General features: G+C 46.2%; 1 protein-coding gene across 1 annotated transcript in view; it reads right to left on the bottom strand.

Moving 5' to 3' along the window:
• Window positions 1-24,337, bottom strand: part of LOC121275949 (hematopoietically-expressed homeobox protein hhex-like) — a 55,598-nt gene that overhangs the window by 11,958 nt on the left and 19,303 nt on the right. Inside the window, exon 3 of the mRNA XM_041183853.1 lies at window positions 23,694-23,744. Within this exon, the coding sequence (XP_041039787.1) occupies window positions 23,694-23,744 (51 nt within the window). The remainder of the gene's footprint in view (window positions 1-23,693; window positions 23,745-24,337) is intronic.

Genomic DNA, 24,337 nt, shown 5'->3' on the forward strand with positions numbered 1-24,337 from the left:
CTAGAACAAGGAGTCACAGTCTCAGGACACGGGGCAGGCCATTTAGGACTGAGATAAGGAAACATTTCTTCACTCAGAGGGTGGTGAACCTATGGAATTCTCTACCACAGGAGGCTGTGGAGGCCAAGTCATTGACTATATTTAAGAAGGAAATAGATTTTTGGACTCTAAAGTCCATCAAGGATTAAGGGGAGAGCACGGGAACATGGTGTAGAGATAGCGGATCAGCTATGATCATACTGAATGGCAGAACAGGCTCGAAGGGCCGAATGATCTATTCTTGCTTCTATTCTTCCATGTTTCTATGTTTCTGAACTGGGATAGCTAAACTTGAAGTGCTTGCAGTTTGAAGTTGCAACCTGGTTTTTATTGTAACGCTGACTGGAAATTGCATGGCAGAATAGGGCGCAATTATGATGGCTTCCATTGTTGAATAGTATGCTGACAATTACTGTCTGTGTTATCAGCAGAAGCATTGACTATGAGGTGACGTACAAGGAAGGCTTCCAATGGCCTCGTAGGCATAGAAAAATGGGGGGGTGGGGTGGGGTGACTGCGAGGGGAAAAGTCTTGAGTCAGAAATGAGGAGAGAATAAACACTTTGCTTTCTAAACACCAGTTTCGACATAAATTAGAGGACTCAGGTCCCAGTGAATGAAACTTTACACTGCCTGTGGTTTTCACATCAACTGTCAAGACAAGTGCGAATGTACCATAAATGATCACCCTGTCGAATGTGTGTGACACCCACATGGTGATTTTAGTTTGACAGTAGGCGCCTCTTTCACCACATCGCCACACCCCACCAACTCCTCACTGCTGCCGTTAAACTTCAGCACTGTTCGACCTCAAAGTGAACAAAACCTGCTCCAGTTAAAAAGTGGTACTGGCAGAGCCACAAGGTAAGGCTGAGGTGAAATGCCAATGAGACAGATTCCTTTCCTGAAGGTAACATTTTGGGATGGAGCACCGTATTGCCAGGGAGAGGTACGTAATCCGTATCAAGGTTCGGAGTGGGGCCCAAAGACAGTGGCTTCAATGTTGCTGGAAAAGGGAGATGTAGGATCATAGTAAGATTATGGCACAGAAAGAGGCCACTTGACCCATGTCTGCTCCGGCTGAGAAACGAGCCCCCAGCCTAATCCCACTTTCCAGCAGGTTGCAGCACTTCAGGTGCACATCCAGACTCCTTTTTAAATGAGTTGAGGGTTTCTGCCTCTGCTACCCTTTCAGGCAGTGAGTTCCAGACCCCCACAACCCTCTGGGTGAAAAACCTTCCCTCATCTTCCCCCTAATCTTTCTACCAATCACTTTAAATCTATGCCCTCCCTACTCAGTCACTGACCTCTCTGCTAAAGTGAATCGGCCCTTCCCATCCGCTCTATCCAGGACCCCTCACATCTCAAGCAAATCTCCCCTCAGCCTCCTCTGTTCCATGGAGAACAACCCCAGCCTATCCAATCCTCCCTCATTGCTGCAACTTTCCAGTCCAGGCAACATCCTCGTAAACCCTCTCTACCTTCTCGAGTGCAATTACATCCTTTCTGTAATGAGGTGACCAGAACTGCGTGCAATACTCAAGTTGTCGCCTAACTAGTGTTTTATACAGTTCCAGAATAACCTCCCTGCTCTTGTATTCTATGCCTCAGTTAACAAATGAAAGAACATAAGAAACAGGAGGAGCAGGCCAATCGGCCCCTCAAGCCCCCCCATTCAATAAGATCATGGTTGATCTGCCCCAGGCCTCATCTCCTCTTTCGTGCCAACTCCTCATAGCCCTCAACTCCCCGATATTTTAAAAATCTATCTACTTCCTCTTTAAATATTTTCAGTGATCTAGCCTCCATAACTGTCTGGAGTAGGCAATTCCAAACATTCACTGCCCTCTGAGAGAAGAAATTCCTTCGCATCTCAGTTTTAAATGAGTGTCCCCTTATTCTGTAACTATGTCCCCTAGTTCGAGATTCCCCGACTAGTGGAAACATCTTCTCAACATCTGTCCTGTCAAGCCCCCTCAGAATCTTGTACGTTTCAATAAGATCACCCCTCATTCTTATAAACTCTAATGAATAGAGGCCTAAACTGTTTAGCCGTTCTTGATAAGTCAACCCCTTCATCCCAAGAATCAGCCCAGTGAATCTCTTTTTTGAATTGTCTCCAATGCCAGTATGTCCTTTCTTAAATACGGGGACCAAAACAGTACACAGTACTCCAGGTGTGGCCTCACACAGTTGTAACAAGACTTCCCTATTTTTAAACTCCGACCCCTTCACAATACAGGCCAAAATTCCATTTGCCTCTATGAAAGGATTCCATATGCCGCCTTAACCATCTTATCCACCTGTCCTGTTACCTTCAGGGATCTGCGGACATGCACTTCAAGGTCTCTCACTTCCTCTACCCCTCTCGGTATCCTCCCACTTATTGTGTGATCCTTTGCCTTGTTTGACCTCCCCAAATGCATCACCTTACACTTCTCTGGGTTGAATTCCATTTGCCACTTTTCTGCCCACCTGAGCAGTCCATTGATGTCTTCCTGCAATCTACAGAAATCCTCCTGTCAACCATGTAACCAACTTTTCTATTGTCTGCAAATTTCTCAATCAGTCTCCCTACATTTATATCCAAATCATTAGCATATACCACTAAAAGCAGGGGACTAGTACTGAGCCCTGCAGAACCCTACAGGAAACAGCCTTCCAGTCACAAAAACACCCATCAACTCATTACCACTAAGATAAAAGCAAAATACTGCAGATGCTGGAAATCTGAAACAAAAACAGAAAATGCTGGGAAAAACTCAGCAGGTCTGGCAGCATCTGTGGAGAGAGAAACAGAGTTAATGTTTCAAGTCTGTATGACCTTCTGGGCTAAAGAGCAGTGGAAATGTGATGAAATTTATACTGTTTAAGGAAGGTGGAGCAGGTGAAGCTGGATAGAAGGCCAGCGACAGGTGGGGGCTAAGGAGAGATTGACAAAGATGTCATGGACAAAAAGACAAAGAGAGTGTTAATGGTAGTGGTATTGGCTAAAGAAGATGCTGATAATGGCATAAAGGTAAGAAAGCAGAATGTGTGAATAGCAGAACTAGGGTCAGCAGTCTGTGAAAGAACAACATGGAACTAGTCACAGATGGCCCTTTTGGGGGTGGGGTGGGGAAAGGATGGAAAAAGGATAAAGGGGATAAAACAATGAATAAACTTATCTCGCCTTAGCTGGCCTTCTATCCAGCTTCACCTGCTCCACCTCCCTTAAACAGTATAAATTTCATCACATTTCTACTTCTCTTTAGCTCTGAAGAAGTCATATGGACGCGAAACATTAACTCTGTTTCTCTGTCCACAGATGCTGTCAGACCTGCTGAGTTTTTCCAACATTTTCTGTATTTACATCAACCATTACCCCGTGTTTCCTGCCACTTAGTCAATTTTGTATCCAGCTTGTTACATTCCCCTGGATCCCATGGGCTTTTATTTTTTTAACCAGTCTGCCATGTGGGACCTTGTCAAAAGCCTTGCTAAAATCCATGTAGACCACATCGACTGCACTCCTCTCACCAATCTTCCTTGTTACTGCGCAAAAAATTCAATCAAGTTAGTCAGACACGACCTTCCCTTAACAAATCCACACTGACTGTCCTTGATTACTCTGTCTTTCTCAGTGACCATTTTTCCTGCCCCTCAACTGATTCCAATAATTCTCCCGCTACTGAGGTCAGACTGACTGGCCTGTAATTTTCCCTCATTTCTTTTTTTTAAAAAAAGATGCAATATTAGCAGTCCTCTAATCCTCCGGCATCTCATCTGTATCCAGTGAGGATTAGAAAACGATGGTCAGACCCTCTGCAATTTCCTCCCTGGCTTCTTTTAATAGCCTGAGGTACATTTCATCCAGCCTGAGTGATTTATCCACTTTCATGGACACTAATCCCATTAATACTCCCTATCTCCCTTTTTTTTCATATCTAATACTTCACACTCCTCCTCCTTAACTACAATGCCTACACTGTCCCCCTCTTTTGTGAAGACAGATGCAAAGTGGACATTAAGAACTATACCCGCATTATCCGCTTCCACACATAGGTGACCTTTTTGTCTTTTATGGGCCAAATTCTTTCCTCTTCTCTTACTCTTAATTCATTGATAAAACATTTTTGGGTTCTCCTGGATTTTGCTTGCCTTCATGCCTGCTCTTTGCTTTCCTAATTTAGTTTTTGATTTCACCTTTCCTCTCTCTTTACTCCTCTTGGCTGTCTGTAGTATTGTGTTCTCAGTGTCTGACATAAGCTTTCCTTCTCTGCCTTATCTTACCCTGTAAGCTCCCTGGCATCCAGAAGGTTCTAGATTAGACCATCCCACCCCTTTTCTTTGTGGGAACATGTTTACTCTGAACCCCTTGAATCTCCTCCTTGAATGCCTCCTACTGCCCTGACACTGATTTACCTTCAAGTAGCTGTTTCCAGTTCATGTTTGTTAAATCACTCCTCAGCTGAGTAAAATTGACCTAGACCCAATTTAGAACTCTAACTCCTGTTTTACCTTTGTCATTTTCCATAATTATATTAAAACTAACTGAATTATGATCACTACCACCAAAATGCTCCCCCACTGTCACTCCTTCCACCTGCCAAGCTTCATTTCCTAAAAACTAAGTCCAGAACTGTGCCCTCTCTTGCTGGACTTGGACAAGTTCTCCTGAATGCATCTTAAGAATTCTGTTCCCTGCATTCCTTTCACACCAAAGCTATCCCAGTTAAAATCTCCAACTATTACTGCGCTACTGTTTTTGCACTTCTCAGAGATTTGCCTACATATTTGCTCTTCTACCTCCCTCTGACTGTTCTGGGGTCTATAGTACACTCCCAGCAGTGCGACTGCCCCTTTTTTTTGGTTCCTAAGATCAATCCATATGGCTTCGTTTGATGGTCCTTCTGACATATCATCCCTCCTCACAGCTACAATTGCTTCATTGATCAAAATTGCCACCCCTCTCCTTCTTTTTCCCCCTCCCCCTCTCTATCTTGTCTGACAACCCTGTAACCAGGAATGTTGAGCTGCCATTCCTGTCTCTCTTTAAGCCATGTTTCTGTAATAACGGTGATATCATACTGCCACATTTCTATCTGTGCCCTTAGCTCATCTGCTTTGTTTGCTATACTCCTTGCATTGAAGTAGATATCTTTGAGCACTGCCAAACTCTCCTTTTTATTTCCTGTCTTTTGTTTCCTCTGTTTTCCAGGCTCTGCCTTCCATTACCATTTCTAATTTTACCCCATTTGAATCTGCCCTCCATGTTCCCACCCCCCTTGCTAAACTAGCTTAAACCCTCCCCAACAGCATTGGCAAACCTCCAGCAAGGACATTGGTCCCGGCCCCGTTGAGGTGTAACCTGTTTGGCTTGTACAGGTCCCGCCTCCCACAGAACCAGTCCCAGTGCCCCAGGAATCTGAACCCTTTCCTCCTGCACCATCACTCCAGCCACGCATTTATCAGCTCTAGCCCCCTATTTCTGTGCTCACTAGCAAATGGCACTGGTAATAATCCAGAGATTACTACTTCTGAGGTCCTGCTTTTTAATGTCTTGCCTAGCTCCATAAAAATCTGCTTGGAGGATCTCATCCCTCTTTCTATCTAGATTGTTGGTACCAAAGTGAACTATGACCTCTGGCTATTCACCCTCCCCTTTAGCAATAGCCAGCCGCTGCTCCATGACATCCTTGACCCTGGCACCAGGAAGGCAGCATGCCATCCTGGAGTCATGTCTACACCTGCAGAACCACCTATCTGTTCTCCTAACTATGGAATCCCATACCACTGTTCCTCTTCCATTCTTCTTCCTCTCTGTCCATGCAGCTGAGCCACCTTCAGTGCCCTGTACTTGGCTCTTGCTGCACTTCCCTGAGGAACCATCACTTGCATCAATATCCAAAAAGGGAAAAATTGGGGTGTGAGCAAGATAGACTCGGAGGACTCCTGCACTACCTGCCTGGCCCTCCTAGGCTTTCTGGTGGTTGCCCATTCCCTCTGAGTGCACGCCCCTAACCTGCAGTGTGACCACCTCTTGAAACGGGCTATCCATGTAGTCCTCAGCCTTGCAGATGCACCGCAGTGACTCCAGCCACTGCTCGAGTCCCGCAACCCGGAGCTCAAGTTTCTGCAGCCGGTGACGCTTCCTGTACATGTGCTCATCTAGGCCACATGAAGTGTCCACAACTCCCCACATGCCACAGGAGGCTCACATGTTGCCAACGTTTTTCATCTTGCATTCATCGGGACAAATACAAGAATGCCAAATTTCAAATGGCTTCAGTTTTCCCAATGTTCAGTTGGAAGAATTTTCTGCTCATCCAACATTGGGTGTCAGGCAAGAAGATTGACAAAACAGACTGTGGAGGAGTGGAGCAGATATCTCCTATTTCTTTCTCTTCTCTTCTCCTGTCTCCTCCCCTTCCCATTACCCAGTCATGCCACATTTCATTACTCCCCTCTCATATACTTTGGGCCTCCCAAATCCCTCCTCCAGTCTTCCACTATTCCTCAATCCTCCTAATCTTCTACCATTGTCCCCTACTAGCCCTAATTCTTACCTCTTGTGCATCTCACCATCATTGGTGACTGCTCCTTCATCTATCTGGGGCCTAAGCTCTGGAAATAAATCCCTGAACCTCTGCAACTCACTCTCCTCCTTTAAGATGCTCCTTAAAACCTATCTCATTAAATTAAGGTTATGGTCTCTTGTTCAATGGGTATGATGACCTTGAGGTAATATTCCAAATTAGTCATCTCTGTCCCACTTAGTGATGTTTATACCTCAATTCTGTAGGTTAAAATAGAACCATATCAGGGCAGTCCCACTGAGGGGGACAATGAAAGAGAGGTATTTGCAGACACTGGTATGATTGATTATGTCAATGACTATAAAGATTTCAAGGATGATAAGGAGGGAAAGTGCACACAGGGAATATCATAGAATTGTAGAATGATTTTTTTTATTCATTCATGGAATGTGGATATTAGTAGCTAGGCCAACATTTATTGCACATCCCTAGTTGTCCTTGAGAAGGTGTTGGTGAGCTGCCTTCTTGAACCACTGCAGTCCCTGTGGTGTAGGTACATCCACTGTGCTGTTAGGGAGGGAATTCCAGGTGACCAAGTGACAGTGAAGGAACAGTAATGTAGTTCCAAGTCAGGTGACTTGGAGGGCAATTTCCAGGTTGTGGTGTTCCCATGCATCTGCTACCCTTGTCCTTCTAGGTGGTAGAGGTCGGGGTTGGGGGTTTGGAAGGCGCTGTCTAAGGAGCCTTGGTGAGTTGCTGCACTGCATCTTGTAGATGGTACACACTGCTGTTACAGTGTGCCAGTGGTGGAGGGAGTGAATGTTTGTGGATGTGGTGCCAATCAAGTGGGCTGCTTTGTCCTGAATGGTGTCAAGCTTCTTGAATGTTGTGGGAGCTGCACTCATCCAGGCAAGTGGGGAGTATTCATCACACTCCTGACTTGTGCCTTGTGGATGGTGGACAGGCTTTGGGGAGTCAGGAGGTGAGTTACTTGCTGCAGGATTCCCAGCCCCTGACCCGCTGTTATAGCCAAAGTGTTTACATGGCTAGTCCAGTTCAGTTTCTGGTCCCTGGCTGTTAACATGCCCAGACATTGTGCCTGCTTTTAATTAAACAAAACCTTGGGTGACTATATCAACCCCAATGCATTTGCCATGGCAATGCTTAACCAATCAGTCGCCTTACCAACCAATCAGCCCCCTTTCCCATGTAGTATAAATTGTTGCTCCCTTTGAAATTTAGCATTCTTGCATTTGTCCTGATAAGTGCAAGATGAAAAGCTTCAGCAAGATGTCTCTCTTTTCGGCAATATTCAAATTCTGTACCAACAAGCAAATAAATGCAAACTGGCTACAACATCCTTTTTACTTCATTTGCTGTGTGTGAATACTTCAGTTTGATTGGTTGCCTTCCTGTTTTGCGAACATCATTGCTGCCGCGTTGCAAGACACCCCCTTGACCTGGCACCAGACTTAAACTGCCCTCAGGAAAGGGGAGATTTTCAGCCCAGAAGTCACTAGATCTTTGTGGGCTTCAAGTTCACTTCAAGTACCCTTGCCCCTCTGCTGAACGCTAAATCCAAGCCATTGATGAAGTAATGCCATAGACATTACATGGAGATTTTCAAAAGCCTTGTCATAACGTACCACCTTGGAGGCTGCCGATGAGATGAAGGCATGCAGTATTAAAGGGTAGGCTACTAGCAGGGAAAGATAATTCATTCTACCCCTGTCAGCCTTATAATGAACTGACAGATGGAGAGATGTAAAGGGCGATGAGGGTCAGGGCTGGAATTGTTGCCATTCTCGATACATATATAACCCCCACTGGATAGGGGGTGAAACATCGGATTTTCGGGAATATGGGGTTGGGTAGAAGTCGCACTTGAATATATGAACCCCCTGGTTGGAGAACAGCTAGAGCGCTGAGTAATTCTGGGCATCGCACCTTGGGGAAGGATACTGACACATTTTCCAGCTCCATAGCGGGTGGGACCCGCCGCGGGTCAGGCAGTGCCTCAGCCAGAAGCCCATTGACTTGCGGCAGGACCAGAAGATCCCCAGTGGTGGGTGGGGTGTGGAAAATCCCACCCAATGGGTCTTTGTCGTACATTTTCTATGATTGTATGATATCTCGGCCTTGGAAGGAGTGATTTACTAAAATGATCCTGGACACCAAGAGTTAGATTAACTGCCACCGCCTGTGCTTTAACTTGCCCCTATCATCCCTGTACTCAATAACCTGCATTGGCTCCCCGTCAAACAACATCTTGATTTTAAAACTCTCAATGTTTTCAAATCCAACCTCCCCTCCCCCCATGGCCTCACTGCTCCCCTTCTCTGTAATCTCCTCCACTCCCATGTCCCTCCCTGGATATCTGCCCTTCTCTAATTCTAGCCTCTTGAGCATCCCCAATTTTAATCACTCCACCATTGGTCAACACGCATTCAGTTGCCTGGGCCCCACACACTCTGGAATTCCCTCCCTACACCTCTCTGCCTCTCTACCCAACTTCATTTTCCTCCTTTTAGACAGTCCTTAAAATCCTACCTCTTCGACCAAGCTTCTGGGTCCTCTGATCTAATACGCGGCTCAGTGTCATATTTTGTTCGATTAATTCTCCTGAGAAGCACCTTGGGATGTTTTATTTTGTGAAAGGCGCTATATAAACCTAGTGAAATTAGGAAACACTTCTACACGAACAAAAAGCCAGGCATTTACGGGATCTGAAATAGACAGGAGGCACAGGGAGCTGGAAAATCAGGATGGGGGAGTGAGGTAGGGGTTGGCACCTATGCCCTTCACAAACACAAGGTGCAGGAGCAAGAGTAGACCACATGGCCTGTCGAGCCTGCTCCACCAGTCAACACAATCATGGCTGATCTTCAGCTTCAACTCCATTTACCCACCCACTCCCCATGTCCCTTAATTCAAAACCTGTCTACCCCATCCTTAAATGTATTCAACAATGGAGCATCCACAACCCTTTGGGATAGACAATTCCAAAGATTCACAACTCTTCGAGTGAAGAAATTTCTCTTTATCTCAGTCCTAAATGATTGACCCCTTACCCTGAGACTGTGCCACCCAGTACTTCAAATTCCCTGACCAGCAGAAATAAACTGATTACACAATAAGCTCCTTCAGAATCTTCCCGCCACTATGGTATCTTGCCAGCAGCGGGGAAAGTGGTGGACAACTTGCCCGTTCAGAGACTAATTGAGGCCCTCATGGGCTACTTAAAGGCCTCTTGCCATCATTGCAGACATTTCACCAAAAGCTGCTGGACCCTCACCTGATGAACCCTGGTGGTCTCCCCCAGGCTCAGTGGGGGAGTATGGGGGAGGCCTCGTACTCGGGCACCTTATGGCCAATGAAGGCATCCCCTCCCCGATTGCAATGGCCACCCAGGCCACTAGCCTCACCAGGGCCTGTTTGACTAGCCCTGGCAATCCTGACCCCACATACTTTGGCCTATGAACAATGTCCATCTTTGTTTTTCAACTGGGTGCAGTTCCGACACTGACCACCACTGTCAGTGGCGCTGCTGAGACCGAAGAGCAGCTGATCCTCCAGAATCTCTTGGAGACGGAATCTCATCCCTTTAAAGGGACGGCAGCCCTAATCGCAGTTCCTTAGCTGCCTGGCGGGTGTAAAATCTGGTTGGAACTCCCAGAAACAGACGAGGAAGGATTGCACCCTCCGGCCGGCTTTCCAATCTGAGGGCAAGGCCTCTACATACCTGACAAAATCCCAGCCAGAGGATGGGAAAAGTTTAGAACGCTGTCCACAAATGGCAATCAATCTGAGATCAGTTGTTCATTTTAAATCTGAGACCGATAGATTTTAATAAGGCATTTGGGGCAAAGGTAAGTATATTGAGTTAGGTTACAGATCAACCATGATCCCATTGAACGGTAGAACAGTCGAGAGGAGCTAAATGGCCTCCTCCTGGTCCTACGTTTGTACAATTCCATAACTTACACAAAATCAAGAAATGTGGTGAAAGATGTAAATGATAATAAGGCCGAGTGATTCAGACATACGAATCTTTAAAACAGAGGACAAAGTAATGAAACTTGAAGAAGGTAAAAGTTGTCCCAATCTAAATAGGGAAAATAATTCTCTCTGCATGTTATGGAAAATAGCAGCTCCTGTGTAAATTAAAGAAAATAGCAGCCAGTGTGGACATTTTAATTCATTCACAAGATGTGGGCTTTGCTGGCTAGGCCAGCATTATTGCCCATCCTTAGTTGCCCTTGAGGGTGGTGGTGAGCTGCCTTCATGAGCTGCTGCAGTCCATGTGGTGTAGGTACACCCACGGTGCTGTTAGGGAGGGAGTTCCAGGATTTTGATCCAGCGACAGTGAAGGAACGGTGATTTTTTCCAAGTCAGGATGGTGAGTGACTTGGAGGGGAACTTCCAGGTGGTGGTGTTCCCATCTGTCTGCTGCCCTTGTCCTTCTAGATGGTAGTGGTCGTGGGTTTGGAAGGTGCTACCTAAGGAACCTTGTTGAATTCCTGCAGAATTATACAGAGTGGCAGCCCCTGTGTATATCAGACAGAATTCTATCCTTTTGTACATTATCAAGAATAGTAGCCGATACGTGCATGAAAAAAAATACCAGTCCCTGTGTAAATTATACAGACTACAGACAACATATGAAGCAGGAGTAGGTCACATGACCCTTCAAGTCCGCTCCACCATTCAATAAGATCATGGCTGATCGGATTGTAACCTCCCACCTGCTCCAATAACCTTTCACCCCCTTGTTAATCAAGAGTCTATCTAGCTCTGCCTTAAAAATATTCAAAGACTCTGCTCCCACTGCCTTTTCAGGAAGAGTTCCAAAGACTAACGACCCTCAGAATTTCTCCTCATTTCTGTCTTAATGGACAAACGCTTATTTTTATACAGTGACCCCTAGTTCTAGATCCTCCCACAAGAGGAACATACATCCACTCTGTCAAGACCCCTCAAGAAAGGTCTTGATCAAGTCTCCCCTTACTCTTCTGATCTCCAGTGGATACAAGCCTAACCTGTCCAGCCTTTCCTCTTAAGACAACTCACCCATTCCTGGTATTAGTCTAGTAAGCCTTCTCTGAACTGCTTCCAATGCATTTACATCTTTCCTTAAATAAGGAGATAAGCGCTACTCGGCATCTCACCTCATTACAGCATTGGTTCAAATATGAACACAAGTTGAACTACAGAGGTGAGGTGAGAGTGACTTCCTTTGACATCAAGGCATTTGACCAAGTGTGGTATCAAAGAGCCAGAGCAAGACTGGAGTCAATGGGAATCAGGGAGAAAACTCTCCACTAGTTGGAGTCATACCTAGCACAGAAGAAGATGGTTGTGATAGTTGGAGGACAGTCATCTCGGTTCCAGGACATCACTGCAGGAGTTCCTCAGGGTAGTGTCCTCGGCCCAACCATCTTCAGCTGCTTCATCAATGACCTTCCTTCCATCATAAGGTCAGAAGTGGGGATGTTCGCTGATGATTGCACAATGTTCAGCACCATTCACGACGACTCAGATACTAAAGCAGTCCATGTCCAAATACAGCAAGACCTGGACAATATCCAGGCTTGGGCTGGAAAGTGGCAAATAACATTCACACCACACAAGTGCAATGCAATGACTATGTCCAACAAGAGAGAAATTAACCATCGCCCCTTGACATTCAATGGCATTACCATTGCTGAATCCCCCACTATCAACATCTTGGGGATTACCATTGACCAGAAACTAAACTGGACCAGACAAATAAATACTGTGGCTACAAGAGCAGGTCAGACGCTGGGAATACTGCAATGAGTAACTCATCTCCTGACTCCCCAAAGCCTGTCCACCATCTACAAGGCACAAGTCAGGAGTGTGATGGTATACTCTCCACTTGCCTGGATGAGTGCAGCTCCCACAACACTCAAGGCGCTTGACACAATCCAGGACAAAGCAGCCCGCTTGATTGGCACCACATCCACAAACATTCACTCTCTCCACCATCGATGCACATTAGCAGCAGTGTGTACCATCTACTGCAGGAACTCACCAAGCATCCTTAGGCAGCACCTTCCAAACCCATGTCCAATACCATCTAGAAGGACAAGGGCAGCAGATGCATAACACCACCACCTGGAAGTTCCCCTCCAAGTCATTCACCATCCTGACTTGGAAATATATTGCTGCTCCTTCACTGTCACTGGGTCAAAATCCTGGAACTCCCTCTCTAACAGCACTGTGGGTGTACCTACACCACACGGACATCAGCGGTTGAAGAAGGCAGCTCACCACCACCTTCTCAAGGGCAATTAGGGATGGGCAATAAATGCTGGCCCAGCCAGGAATGCCCACACCCCATGAATGAATAATAAAAAAAAACGACTGTACACAGTACACCAGATGTGGTCTCACCAGTGCCCTGTACAACTGAAGCATAACTTCTCCACTTTTGTATTCAAATCCCTCACAATAAATGATAACATTTTCTTAGCTTTCCTAATTACTGGCTGTAACTGCATACCAGCCTTTTGTGATTCATGCACTCGGGGATACAGAATTCTCTGAATCTCAGAGTTCCGCAACCTCTCACCATTTAGATAATAAGCTTCTTTTTTATACTTCCTGCCAAAATGGACAATTTCACATTTGCCCACATTATAGTCCATTTGCCAGATCTTTGCTCACTCACTTAACTTACCTATGTCACTCTGTAGCTCCTTACATCCTCTCCACAGCTTACTTTCCTACCTATCTTTACATCATCAAAATTTGGCAACCATGCCTTCGGTCCCTTCATCCAAGTTATTTGTATAAATTGTAAACAGTTGCGGTCCCAGCATTGAACCCAGTGGCATGCCACTCATTAGATCCTGCCAATCAGAAAAAGACCCATTTATAGCTACCCTCTCTTTCCTGTTAGCCAGCCAATCTTCTATCTATGCCAATATCTTACCCCCTACACCATGAGCTTTTATTTTCCGCAATAACCTTTGACGTGGCGCCTTGTCAAATGGCTTCTGGAAATCTAAGTACAGCACATCCACCAGTTCCCCTTTATCCACAGCACGTGTGACTACTTCAAAGAACTACAATAAATTGGTTAAACATGATTTCCCTTTCACAAAGCCACGTTGACTCTGCCTGATTGCCTTGAACTTTTCTAAGTGCCCTTCTATAACATCTTTAATAATATCTTCTAACATTTTCCCTATGTCAGATGTTAGGCTCACTGGCCTGTAGTTTCCTGCTTTCTGTCTCCCTCCCTTTTTGAATAAAGGAGCTACATTCGCTATTTTCCAATCTAATGGAACCTTCCCCAAATCTAGGGAATTTTGAAAAATTAAAACCAACACATCAACTATTTCACTAGCCACTTCTTTCAAAACCTTAGGATGATGTCCATCAGCATCCAGGGATTTGTCAGCCCAACAATTTGCTTAGTATCACCTCCCTGGTGATTGCAATTTTCCCAAGTTCCTCCCTCTTTTTCCATTTCCTGGTTTACAGCTAATTCTGGGCTGTTATTTGTGTCATCTATAGTGAAGACTGATGCAAAATACCTGTTCAATTCATCTGTCATCTTACTTTCCATTGTTAATTCCCTAACGCGCACTCTATAGGATCAGGACCAACACTCACTTTAATTCTTTCCTTATTTTAAGGGGCTAGGAATTGTGCAGTGAGTAATCCAACTCCTGACTCCCCAAAGCCTGTCAACCATCAACAAGGCACCAGTCAGGAGTGTGATGGGATACTCCCCACTCACCTCTGACTGCAGCCCCCACAATACTCGGAGCTTGACATCGTCCAGGACAAATGATGATTTGTGTCCCAGACTGCTGAGGGAGGCAAGGGAGGAGATTGCAGGGGCTCTGACCCAAGTTTTCAATTCCTCTCTGGCCGCAGGGGAGGTGCCAGAGGACTGGAGAATAGCTAATGTGGTTCCGCTATTTAAGAAGGGTTGTAGAGATAAGCCAGGGAACTACAGGCCAGTGAACCTCACGTCAGTGGTAGGGAAACTATTGGAGAAAATTCTGAAGGAGAGAATCTATCTCCACTTGGAGAGGCAAGGTTTGATCAGGGATAGTCAGCATGGCTTTGTCAGAGGGAGGTCATGCCTAATAAATTTGATTGAATTTTTTGAGGAGGTTTGTAGATGAGGGTAGTGCAGTTGATGTTGTTTCTATGGATTTCAGCAAAGCCGTTGACAAGGTCCCACATGGGAGACTTATAAAGAAGGCAAATGCACATGGGATACAGGGTAATTTGATAAGGTGGATTCAAAATTGACTTAGTTGTAGGAGGCAGGGGGTGATGACAGAAGGATGCTTTAGTGACTGGAAGCCAGTGTCCAGTGGCGTACCTCAGGGATCTGTGCTGGGTCCCCTATTATTCGTCATTTATATAAATAACATAGATGACTGTGTAGGGGGTAGGATTAGTAAGTTTGTGGATGACACAAAGATTGGCTGGGTGGTTAACAGTGAGGTTGAGAGTCTTGGGGGACAGGAAGATATAGATGGGATGGTCAAATGGGCAGATAAGTGGCAGATGGAATTTAACCCTGAAAAGTGAGAGGTGATACACTTTGGAAGGAGTAATTTGACAAGGAAGTATTCAATGAACGGCATGGCACTAGGAAGTTCTGAGGAACAAAGGGACCTTGGCGTGTGTGTCCATAGATCTCTGAAGGCGGAGGGGCATGTTAGTGGGGTGGGGAAAAATGCATATGGAACACTTGCCTTCATCAATCGAGGCATAGATTACAGAAATAGGGAGGTCATGTTGGAGTTGCATAGAATTTTGGTGAGGCCATAGCTGGAGTACTGTGTGCAGTTCTGGTCACCACATTATAGGAAGGATGTGATTGCAATGGAGGGGGTGCAGAGGAGATTCACCAGGGTGTTGCCTGGGATGAAACATTTAAGTTATGAAGAGAGGTTGGATAGACTTGGGTTGTTTTCGTTGGAGTAGAGAAAACTGAGGGGGGACCTGATCGAGATGTACAAGATGATGAGGGGCATGGACAGGGTGGATAGGGAGCAGCTGTTCCCCTTAGTTGAAGGGTCAGTCACAAGGGGACATAAGTTCAAGGTGAGGGGCAGGAGGTTTAGGGAGGATGAGAGGAAAAACTTTTTTACCCAGAGGGTGGTGATGGTCTGGAATGCGTTGCCTGGGAGGGTGGTGGAGGCGGGTTGCCTCACATCCTTTAAAAAGTACCTGGATGAGCACTTGCCACGTCATAACATTCAAGGCCATGGGCCAAGTGCTGGTAAATGGGATTAGGTAGGTAGCTCAGGTGTTTCTCACATGTCGATGCAGACTCGATGGGCTGAAGGGCCTCTTCTGCACTCTGATTCTGTGAAAGCAGTCCGCTTGATTGGCACCACATCCAGAAACATTCACTCCCTCCACCAATGACACACAGTAGCAGCAGTGTGTACCATCTACAAGATGCACTGCAGGAATTCATCAAGGCTCCTTCGACAGCACTTTCCAAACCCATGACCACTACCATCTAGAAGGACAAGGGCAGCAGAGAAACAGGAACACCACCACCTGGAAGTTCCCCATCAAGTCACTCACCATCCTGACTTGGAAATATATCGCCGTTCCTTCACTGTCGCTGGGTCAAAATCTTGGAACTCCCTTCCTAACAGCACTGTGGGTGTACCTACCCCACATAGATGTCAGTGGTTGAAGAAGGCAGCTCATCACCACCACCTTCTCAAGGGCAACTAGGGATGGGCAATAAATGCTGGCCCAGCTAGTGAAACCGATATCCAATGGATAGATAAATTTAAAAAATCTATAGAAACTCTTACTATCTATCCATCTTTATATTTTCAGCTAGCTTCCTCATGAACTCTAATTTTTCCCTCCTTATTAATTTTTTTTCATCCTTTGTTGTTCTTTATACTCTATCCAATCTTCTGACCTGCCATCCATCCTTGCACAAGTATATGTTTTTTCTTTAACTTTGATTCTGTCTTTAACATTTTTTAGTTAACCACAAATGTATATTATAGAGAATATCAGCCCCTGTGTATATTATAGAGAAAGAATATCAGCCCCTCTATATATTAAACAATATCAGTCACCATGTATAATATGGACAACAACACCCTGTGTGAAATAATTGTGACTAATAGATAAATTCAGGACAATTTCAGGCCCCAAGCTATTGGGTGATTGTGGTTTAACCCACTTCTGTTTTTCAGCTGTGAGTGGGGGAATGGAGTGAATGTTCGAGGGCAAATCAACAACTGACATGTGGGGGGTTTTCAAACATCAGTTGATAAGAATTCAGGACTGGCATGTTCCTGCTAGGATGAAGGATAAGCATGGCAAGTTTCAGGAACCTTGGATAACGAAGGATATTGTGAGATTAGTCAAAAAGAAAAGGGAAGCATTCGTAAGGGCTAGAAGGCTGGGAACAGATGAAGCCCGTGGAGAATATAAAGGAAGTAGAAAGAAACTTAAGCAAGGAGTCAGGAGGGCTAAAAGAGGTCATGAAAAGTCACTGGCAACCAGGATTAAGGAAAATCCCAAGGCCTTTTATACATATGTAAAAAACAAGAGGGTAGCCAGGGAAAGGGTAGGCCCACTCAGGGACAGAGGTGGGAATCTGTGTGTGGAGCCAGAAGAAATGGGAGAGATAGTAAATGAATACTTCTCATCAGTATTCACCAAAGAGAAGGACTTGGCGGTCGATTTGTCTAGGGAAGAGTGTGCAGATAGCCTGGATCATGTTGAGATCAAAAAAGAGGAGGTGTTAGGCATTTTGAAGAATATTAAGGTAGATAAGTCCCAAGGGCCAGATGAATCTACCCCAGAGTACTGAGGGAGGCAAGGGAGGAGATTGCTGGGTCCTTGACAGAAATCTTTGTATCCTCACTGGCTACAGGTGAGGTCCCAGAGGACTGGAGAATGGCCAATGTTGTTCCATTGTTTAAGAAGGGTAGCAGGGATAATCCAGGAAATTACAGGCTGGTGAGCCTTACGTCAGTGGTAGGGAAATTATTGGAGAAGATTCTTTGTGACAGGACTTACTACCATTTGGAAGCAAATGGGCGTATTAGTGAAAGGCAGCATGGTTTTGGGAAGGGGAGGTTGTGTCTCACCAACTTGATCGAGCTTTTCGAGCAAGTGACAAAGATGATCAATGTTGGAAGGGCAGTGGATGTTATATACATGGATTTCAATAAGGCCTTTGACAAGGTCCCTCATGGCAGACTGGTACAGAAGGTAAAGTCGCACGGGATCAGAGGTGAGCTGGCCAGATGGATACAGAATTGGCTTGGTCATAGAAGACAGAGGGTAACAGTGGAAGGGTGCTTTTCTGAATGGAAAGCTGTGACTAGTGGTGTTCCGCAGGATCAGTGCTGGGACCTTTGCTGTTTGTAGTATACATAAATGATTTGGAGGAAAATGTAACTAGGCTAATTAGTAAGTTTGCAGACGACACTAAGGTTGGAGGAGTTGCAGATAGTGAAGAGGATTGTCAAAGGATACAACAGGATGTAGGTCAGTTGGAGACTTGGGTGGAGAAATGGCAGATGGAGTTTAATCCGGACAAATGAGAGGTAATGCATTTTGGAAGGTCTAATACAGGCAGGAATTACACAGTAAATGGCAGAACCCTTAAGTGCATCGACAGGCAGAGGGATTTGGGTGTACAGGTCCACAGGTCACTGAAAGTGGCAACGCAGGTGAATAAGGTAGTCAGGAAGGCATATGGCATGCTTGCCTTCATCGGCAGGGGTACTGAGTATAAAAGCTGGGAAGTCATGCTGCAGCTGTATAGAACCCTGGTTAGGCCACACTTGGAATATTGCGTGCAATTCTGGTCACCACATTACCAGAAGGATATGGAGGTGTTGGAGAGGGTACAGAGGAGGTTTACCAGGATGCTGCCTGGTCTGGAGGTTATTAGCTATGAGGAGAGGTTGGAGAAACTCGGATTGTTCTCACTACAGCGACAGAGATTGAGGGGCGACTTGATAGAAGTTTACAAAATGATGAGTGGCATGGACAGAGTAGATAGTCAGAAGCTTTTTCTCAAGGTAGAAGAGTCAATTACTAGGGGACATAGATTTAAGGTGAGAGGAGAAAACTATAGAGGAGATGTGCAGGGCAAGTTTTTTACGCAGAGGGTAGTGAGTGTCTGGAATTCGCTGCCAGAGGAGGTGGTGGAAGCAGGTACGATAGTGGCGTTTAAGAGGCAGCTTGACAAATACATGAATAGGATGGGAATAGAGGGATATGGACCCTGGAAGTGCAAAATGTTTTAGTTGATGGGCAATATAATTGGCACAGGTTTGGAGGGCCGAAGGGCCTGTTCCTGTGCTGTACTTTTCTTTGCTCTTTGTTCTTTGTTCTTTGAATGTCATACCATGAGTCTATGAAGTGTACAGTCACCTATCCTGACACTAGGTTTCCTTATGTGGCTCACTGTGAATTTACTATGAACGGTGAGGCACAGCCTCAGTCTCACTGCACTAGCGGGACTAATTGTTCCCCTCTCCTGGCACAGGCTCCCTGCCCTTGTGGTTGTTGACTGGCTGAGTCAGACAAACAGATATAGTCAACGGACATGAAAAATTGTTATTTCTGTACCAACATTTTACCTCTTCTTTCAAAACCTGTACTGAGAACCTTGGTGTTGGTTACAAGGATATCACACTTTTGAGGTGACATCATGAGCTGCAAGCGCAAAGCTCGTGCACCCTGCTAGCTCCTCCTGGGTCTGAGGGGTTGTGTGGCATTGAAAGGTGAACTCCTAGGCTTATTTTGTACTCTGGTGTTTCATTCCGTGGCTTCACTGTTCAGCGCACAACCTTGGGTGGAACTCAACCTGCCCGAGCAGGGAAATAACGAGACGTTCCGTTGAAGAGTCACACGGACTCGAAACGTTAACTCTCCGCAGAGGCTGCCGGACCTGCTGAGTTTTTCCAGCTATTTTTATTTTTGTTTTGGCTTTCCAGCAAGCGCAGTTTTTTGCTTTTAACCCAAACCTCCACCGCTTAGAAAGCCAAGGGCAGCAGCCCCACGGGAACACCACCACAAGCACAAGCCCCTCATCTTCACTTGGAAATATATCGGCCGTTCCTTCACTGTCGCTGGGTCAAAATCCTGGAACTCTCTGCCTAACAGCACTGTGGGTGTACCTACACCACATGGACTGCAGCGGTTCAAGAAAGGGACTCGCCACCACCTTTCTGAGGGGAGACCAGAAGATGGGCAGTCAATGCTTGCCCTTCCAGTTAGTGCCTTCATCCGCAGAATGAATTGGTTTTCAGTGGACAAAGAAGGTCATTTAGTTCAACGTAGCTCGGAGAAACTAAAGCCGTTGGCTGCTTGTAAAGTCGCAACTGGGTTTATGTATGTTTGTTAATGAAGGAAACTGATCCCCCTGGCCTAACCTGGGCCTAATTGAGTCCAGTGTCACACCAACATGACTGACCTTTAGCTGCCCTCTCAAGGGCACTCAGTTTCATCAAACTAAGGGCAGACAGGGAAAATGCAATAAATGTCAACCTTGTCAGAGATGCCCATACATATTTTTAAAAATTATATCTTCCCTTTTTCACCTCTCCCGGGAGAGAGCATGGTTAGAGGTTGGAAGAATAGAGTAGGAAAATGTAATGTTGGACAGATAAAAATGTAGGAACAGGAGGGGACCATTTAGCCCCTTGGAGCCTGAACGCCATTCAACAATTTCATGGCTGATTTATGACCTAATTCCATATCCCTTTATCCCATATCCCAACTCCAACACCTTTACCCCATTTCCTTAACACCTTTGGTCAACAAAAACCTATCAATCTCAGATTAAAATGAACCATTTAATGAACAACAATTGCCTTTTGCAGAACAGAGTTCCAAACTTCTATCACTGTTTGTGCAGGAAGGTATTTCCTAATTTCACTCCAGAAAGACTTGAACTCGAACCAGACCTGGACCTGCCAGTCAGCAGAAATAGTTTGCCCTTAATATGTTGAAAGCTTTGATCAGTTCACCTTTATGCATCCAAATTCCAGGGAATATGTCCCGAGCTTGTCCTCCTAATTTAACCGTAGGAATAAGAATATCATTCTGGTGAATCTACGAAGCACTGCCCACCAGCCAAGAAATTCTTCCTGAAGTGGATTGCCCAGAATGTCTCTCTGTACTCCAGGTACCAACCAGCATTTTGATTAGCTGAAGCTTGACTTCTACCCCCTCGTATCTTAGTCTTCCCGATATGAAGGACAACATTCCATTAGCCGCTTCGGTTATTTCTCTCTTTCCACCAGCCCTCTCAGGTGGATGAAAAGATCACACCAAATTGTCCAAAGAAGAGCAGGTGAGTTCCCCACCCCATCACCACCCCCCCACCCCACCACCACCCCCAACATGTCCTGGACAATATTTATCTCTCATTCAACAAAAACAAACCAGGTTTATCTGTGGTCATTATCTATCTCATTCACTGTTTGTGGGAGCCTTCTGTCAGCAAAATGTGTTTCCGACATTACAACAGTGACCAGGCTTCACTCAGTGGTCAGGCTTCACTCAGTGACCAGGCTTCACTCAGTGGTCAGGCTTCACTCAGTGACCAGGCTTCACTCAGTGACCAGGCTTCACTCAGTGGTCAGGCTTCACTCAGTGACCAGGCTTCACTCAGTGACCAGGCTTCACTCAGTGGTCAGGATTCACTCAGTGACCAGGCTTCACTCAGTGACCAGGATTCACTCAGTGACCAGGCTTCACTCAGTGGTCAGGATTCACTCAGTGACCAGGATTCACTCAGTGACCAGGATTCACTCAGTGACCAGGATTCACTCAGTGGTCAGGATTCACTCAGTGACCAGGATTCACTCAGTGACCAGGATTCACTCAGTGGTCAGGATTCACTCAGTGGCCAGGCTTCACTCAGTGACCAGGATTCACTCAGTGACCAGGCTTCACTCAGTGACCAGGATTCACTCAGTGGTCAGGCTTCACTCAGTGACCAGGATTCACTCAGTGACCAGGCTTCACTCAGTGACCAGGATTCACTCAGTGACCAGGATTCACTCAGTGGTCAGGATTCACTCAGTGACCAGGCTTCACTCAGTGGCCAGGCTTCACTCAGTAGTCAGGATTCACTCAGTGACCAGGCTTCACTCAGTGACCAGGCTTCACTCAGTGACCAGGATTCACCCAGTGGTCAGGCTTCACTCAGTGACCAGGATTCACTCAGTGACCAGGATTCACACAGTGACCAGGATTCACTCAGTGACCAGGATTCACCCAGTGGTCAGGCTTCACTCAGTGACCAGGATTCACACAGTGACCAGGATTCACTCAGTGACCAGGATTCACTCAGTGACCAGGATTCACTCAGTGACCAGGATTCACTCAGTGGTCAGGATTCACTCAGTGGTCAGGATTCACTCAGTGGTCAGGATTCACTCAGTGACCAGGATTCACTCAGTGGTCAGGATTCACTCAGTGGTCAGGATTCACTCAGTGACCAGGCTTCACTCAGTGGTCAGGATTCACTCAGTGACCAGGATTCACTCAGTGACCAGGATTCACTCAGTGACCAGGCTTCACTCAGTGACCAGGCTTCACTCAGTGGTCAGGATTCACTCAGTGACCAGGCTTCACTCAGTGGTCAGGATTCACTCAGTGGTCAGGATTCACTCAGTGACCAGGCTTCACTCAGTGGTCAGGATTCACTCAGTGACCAGGATTCACTCAGTGACCAGGATTCACTCAGTGACCAGGCTTCACTCAGTGGTCAGGACTCACTCAGTGACCAGGCTTCACTCAGTGACCAGGATTCACTCAGTGGTCAGGATTCACTCAGTGACCAGGATTCACTCAGTGACCAGGATTCACTCAGTGACCAGGATTCACTCAGTGGTCAGGATTCACTCAGTGGTCAGGATTCACTCAGTGACCAGGATTCACTCAGTGGTCAGGCTTCACTCAGTGGTCAGGCTTCACTCAGTGACCAGGATTCACTCAGTGACCAGGATTCACTCAGGATTCACTCAGTGGTCAGGATTCACTCAGTGGTCAGGATTCACTCAGTGACCAGGATTCACTCAGTGACCAGGCTTCACTCAGTGGTCAGGCTTCACTCAGTGACCAGGATTCACTCAGTGACCAGGATTCACTCAGTGACCAGGCTTCACTCAGTGACCAGGATTCACTCAGTGACCAGGCTTCACACAGTGACCAGGCTTCACTCAGTGACCAGGCTTCACTCAGTGACCAGGATTCACTCAGTGACCAGGCTTCACTCAGTGACCAGGATTCACTCAGTGGTCAGGATTCACTCAGTGACCAGGCTTCACTCAGTGACCAGGATTCACTCAGTGACCAGGATTCAATCAGTGACCAGGCTTCACACAGTGACCAGGCTTCACTCAGTGACCAGGCTTCACACAGTGACCAGGCTTCACGTAGTGACCAGGCTTCACACAGTGACCAGGCTTCACGTAGTGACCAGGCTTCACACAGTGACCAGGCTTCACTCAGTGACCAGGCTTCACACAGTGACCAGGCTTCATTCAGTGACCAGGCTTCACTCAGTCGCCAGGCTTCACTCAGTGACCAGGATTCACTCAGTGGTCAGGATTCACTCAGTGACCAGGATTCACACAGTGACCAGGATTCACTCAGTGACCAGGATTCACTCAATGACCAGGCTTCACTCAGTGACCAGGCTTCACTCAGTGGTCAGGATTCACACAGTGACCAGGATTCACTCAGTGACCAGGATTCACTCAATGACCAGGCTTCACTCAGTGACCAGGCTTCACTCAGTGGTCAGGATTCACACAGTGACCAGGATTCACTCAGTGACCAGGATTCACTCAATGACCAGGCTTCACTCAGTGACCAGGCTTCACTCAGTGGTCAGGCTTCACCCGTACGCCATTGGCTGTAAAACACTTTGAGATGTCCTGAGGTTTCGGGAGTGCTGTAGAAATACAAGTCTTTTATGTCTTTCTGTCTTGGGTGGTTGAGAGACTGGGAGTTTGTGCCCATTCACTGAGTTATTTCACTGGGGAATCCAGAAACAGCCAATTGCCTCTGTCGATTTAATGAGAGATTTTTGCCCAATCAAGGTTCAATAAGGTGACTTTTATACCTGCTTTAGTCTCCGCCATTTGGCTCTTCTGTTCTGGAACCATGTTTTCACCTGTGGAATAAACAAAAAAGTGCAAGAGATAAACTAGAGAGAAAAGCAAAGCAGTGGAGACAGGAGACTATCCAAGATACCTCTTCAGCAGACAGTGTAGAGGGAGTTTTACTCTGTATCTAACCCCATGCTGTACCTGTCCTGGGAGTGTTTGATGGGACAGTGTAGAGGGAGCTTTACTCTGTGTCTAACCACGTGCTGTACCTGTCCTGGGAGTGTTTGATGAGGACAGTGTAGAGGGAGCTTTACTCTGTATCTAACCACATGCTGTACCTGTCCTGGGAGTGTTTGATGGGGACAGTGTAGAGGGAGCTTTAGTCTGTATCTAACCCTGTGCTGTACCTGTCCTGGGAGTGTTTGATGGGGACAGTGTAGAGGGATCTTTACTCTGTATCTAACTCCGTGCTGTACCTTTCCTGGGAGTGTTTGATGGGGACAGTGTAGAAGGAGGTTTACTTTCTTTCTGTCCTGAGTTGGGAGTGCTAATTGCTGACAATGGTAACCAGTCCTGGAAAACTATCCAGTTTCCTGGCAGGAGCAGCCCTCATGTTAAATACATGAAATCAGTGGAAGCGATAATTAATTTGGATGCT

The sequence above is a fragment of the Carcharodon carcharias genome, chromosome 1 (assembly GCF_017639515.1).
Source record: "Carcharodon carcharias isolate sCarCar2 chromosome 1, sCarCar2.pri, whole genome shotgun sequence".
Classification (NCBI taxonomy): Eukaryota; Metazoa; Chordata; class Chondrichthyes; order Lamniformes; family Lamnidae; genus Carcharodon; species Carcharodon carcharias.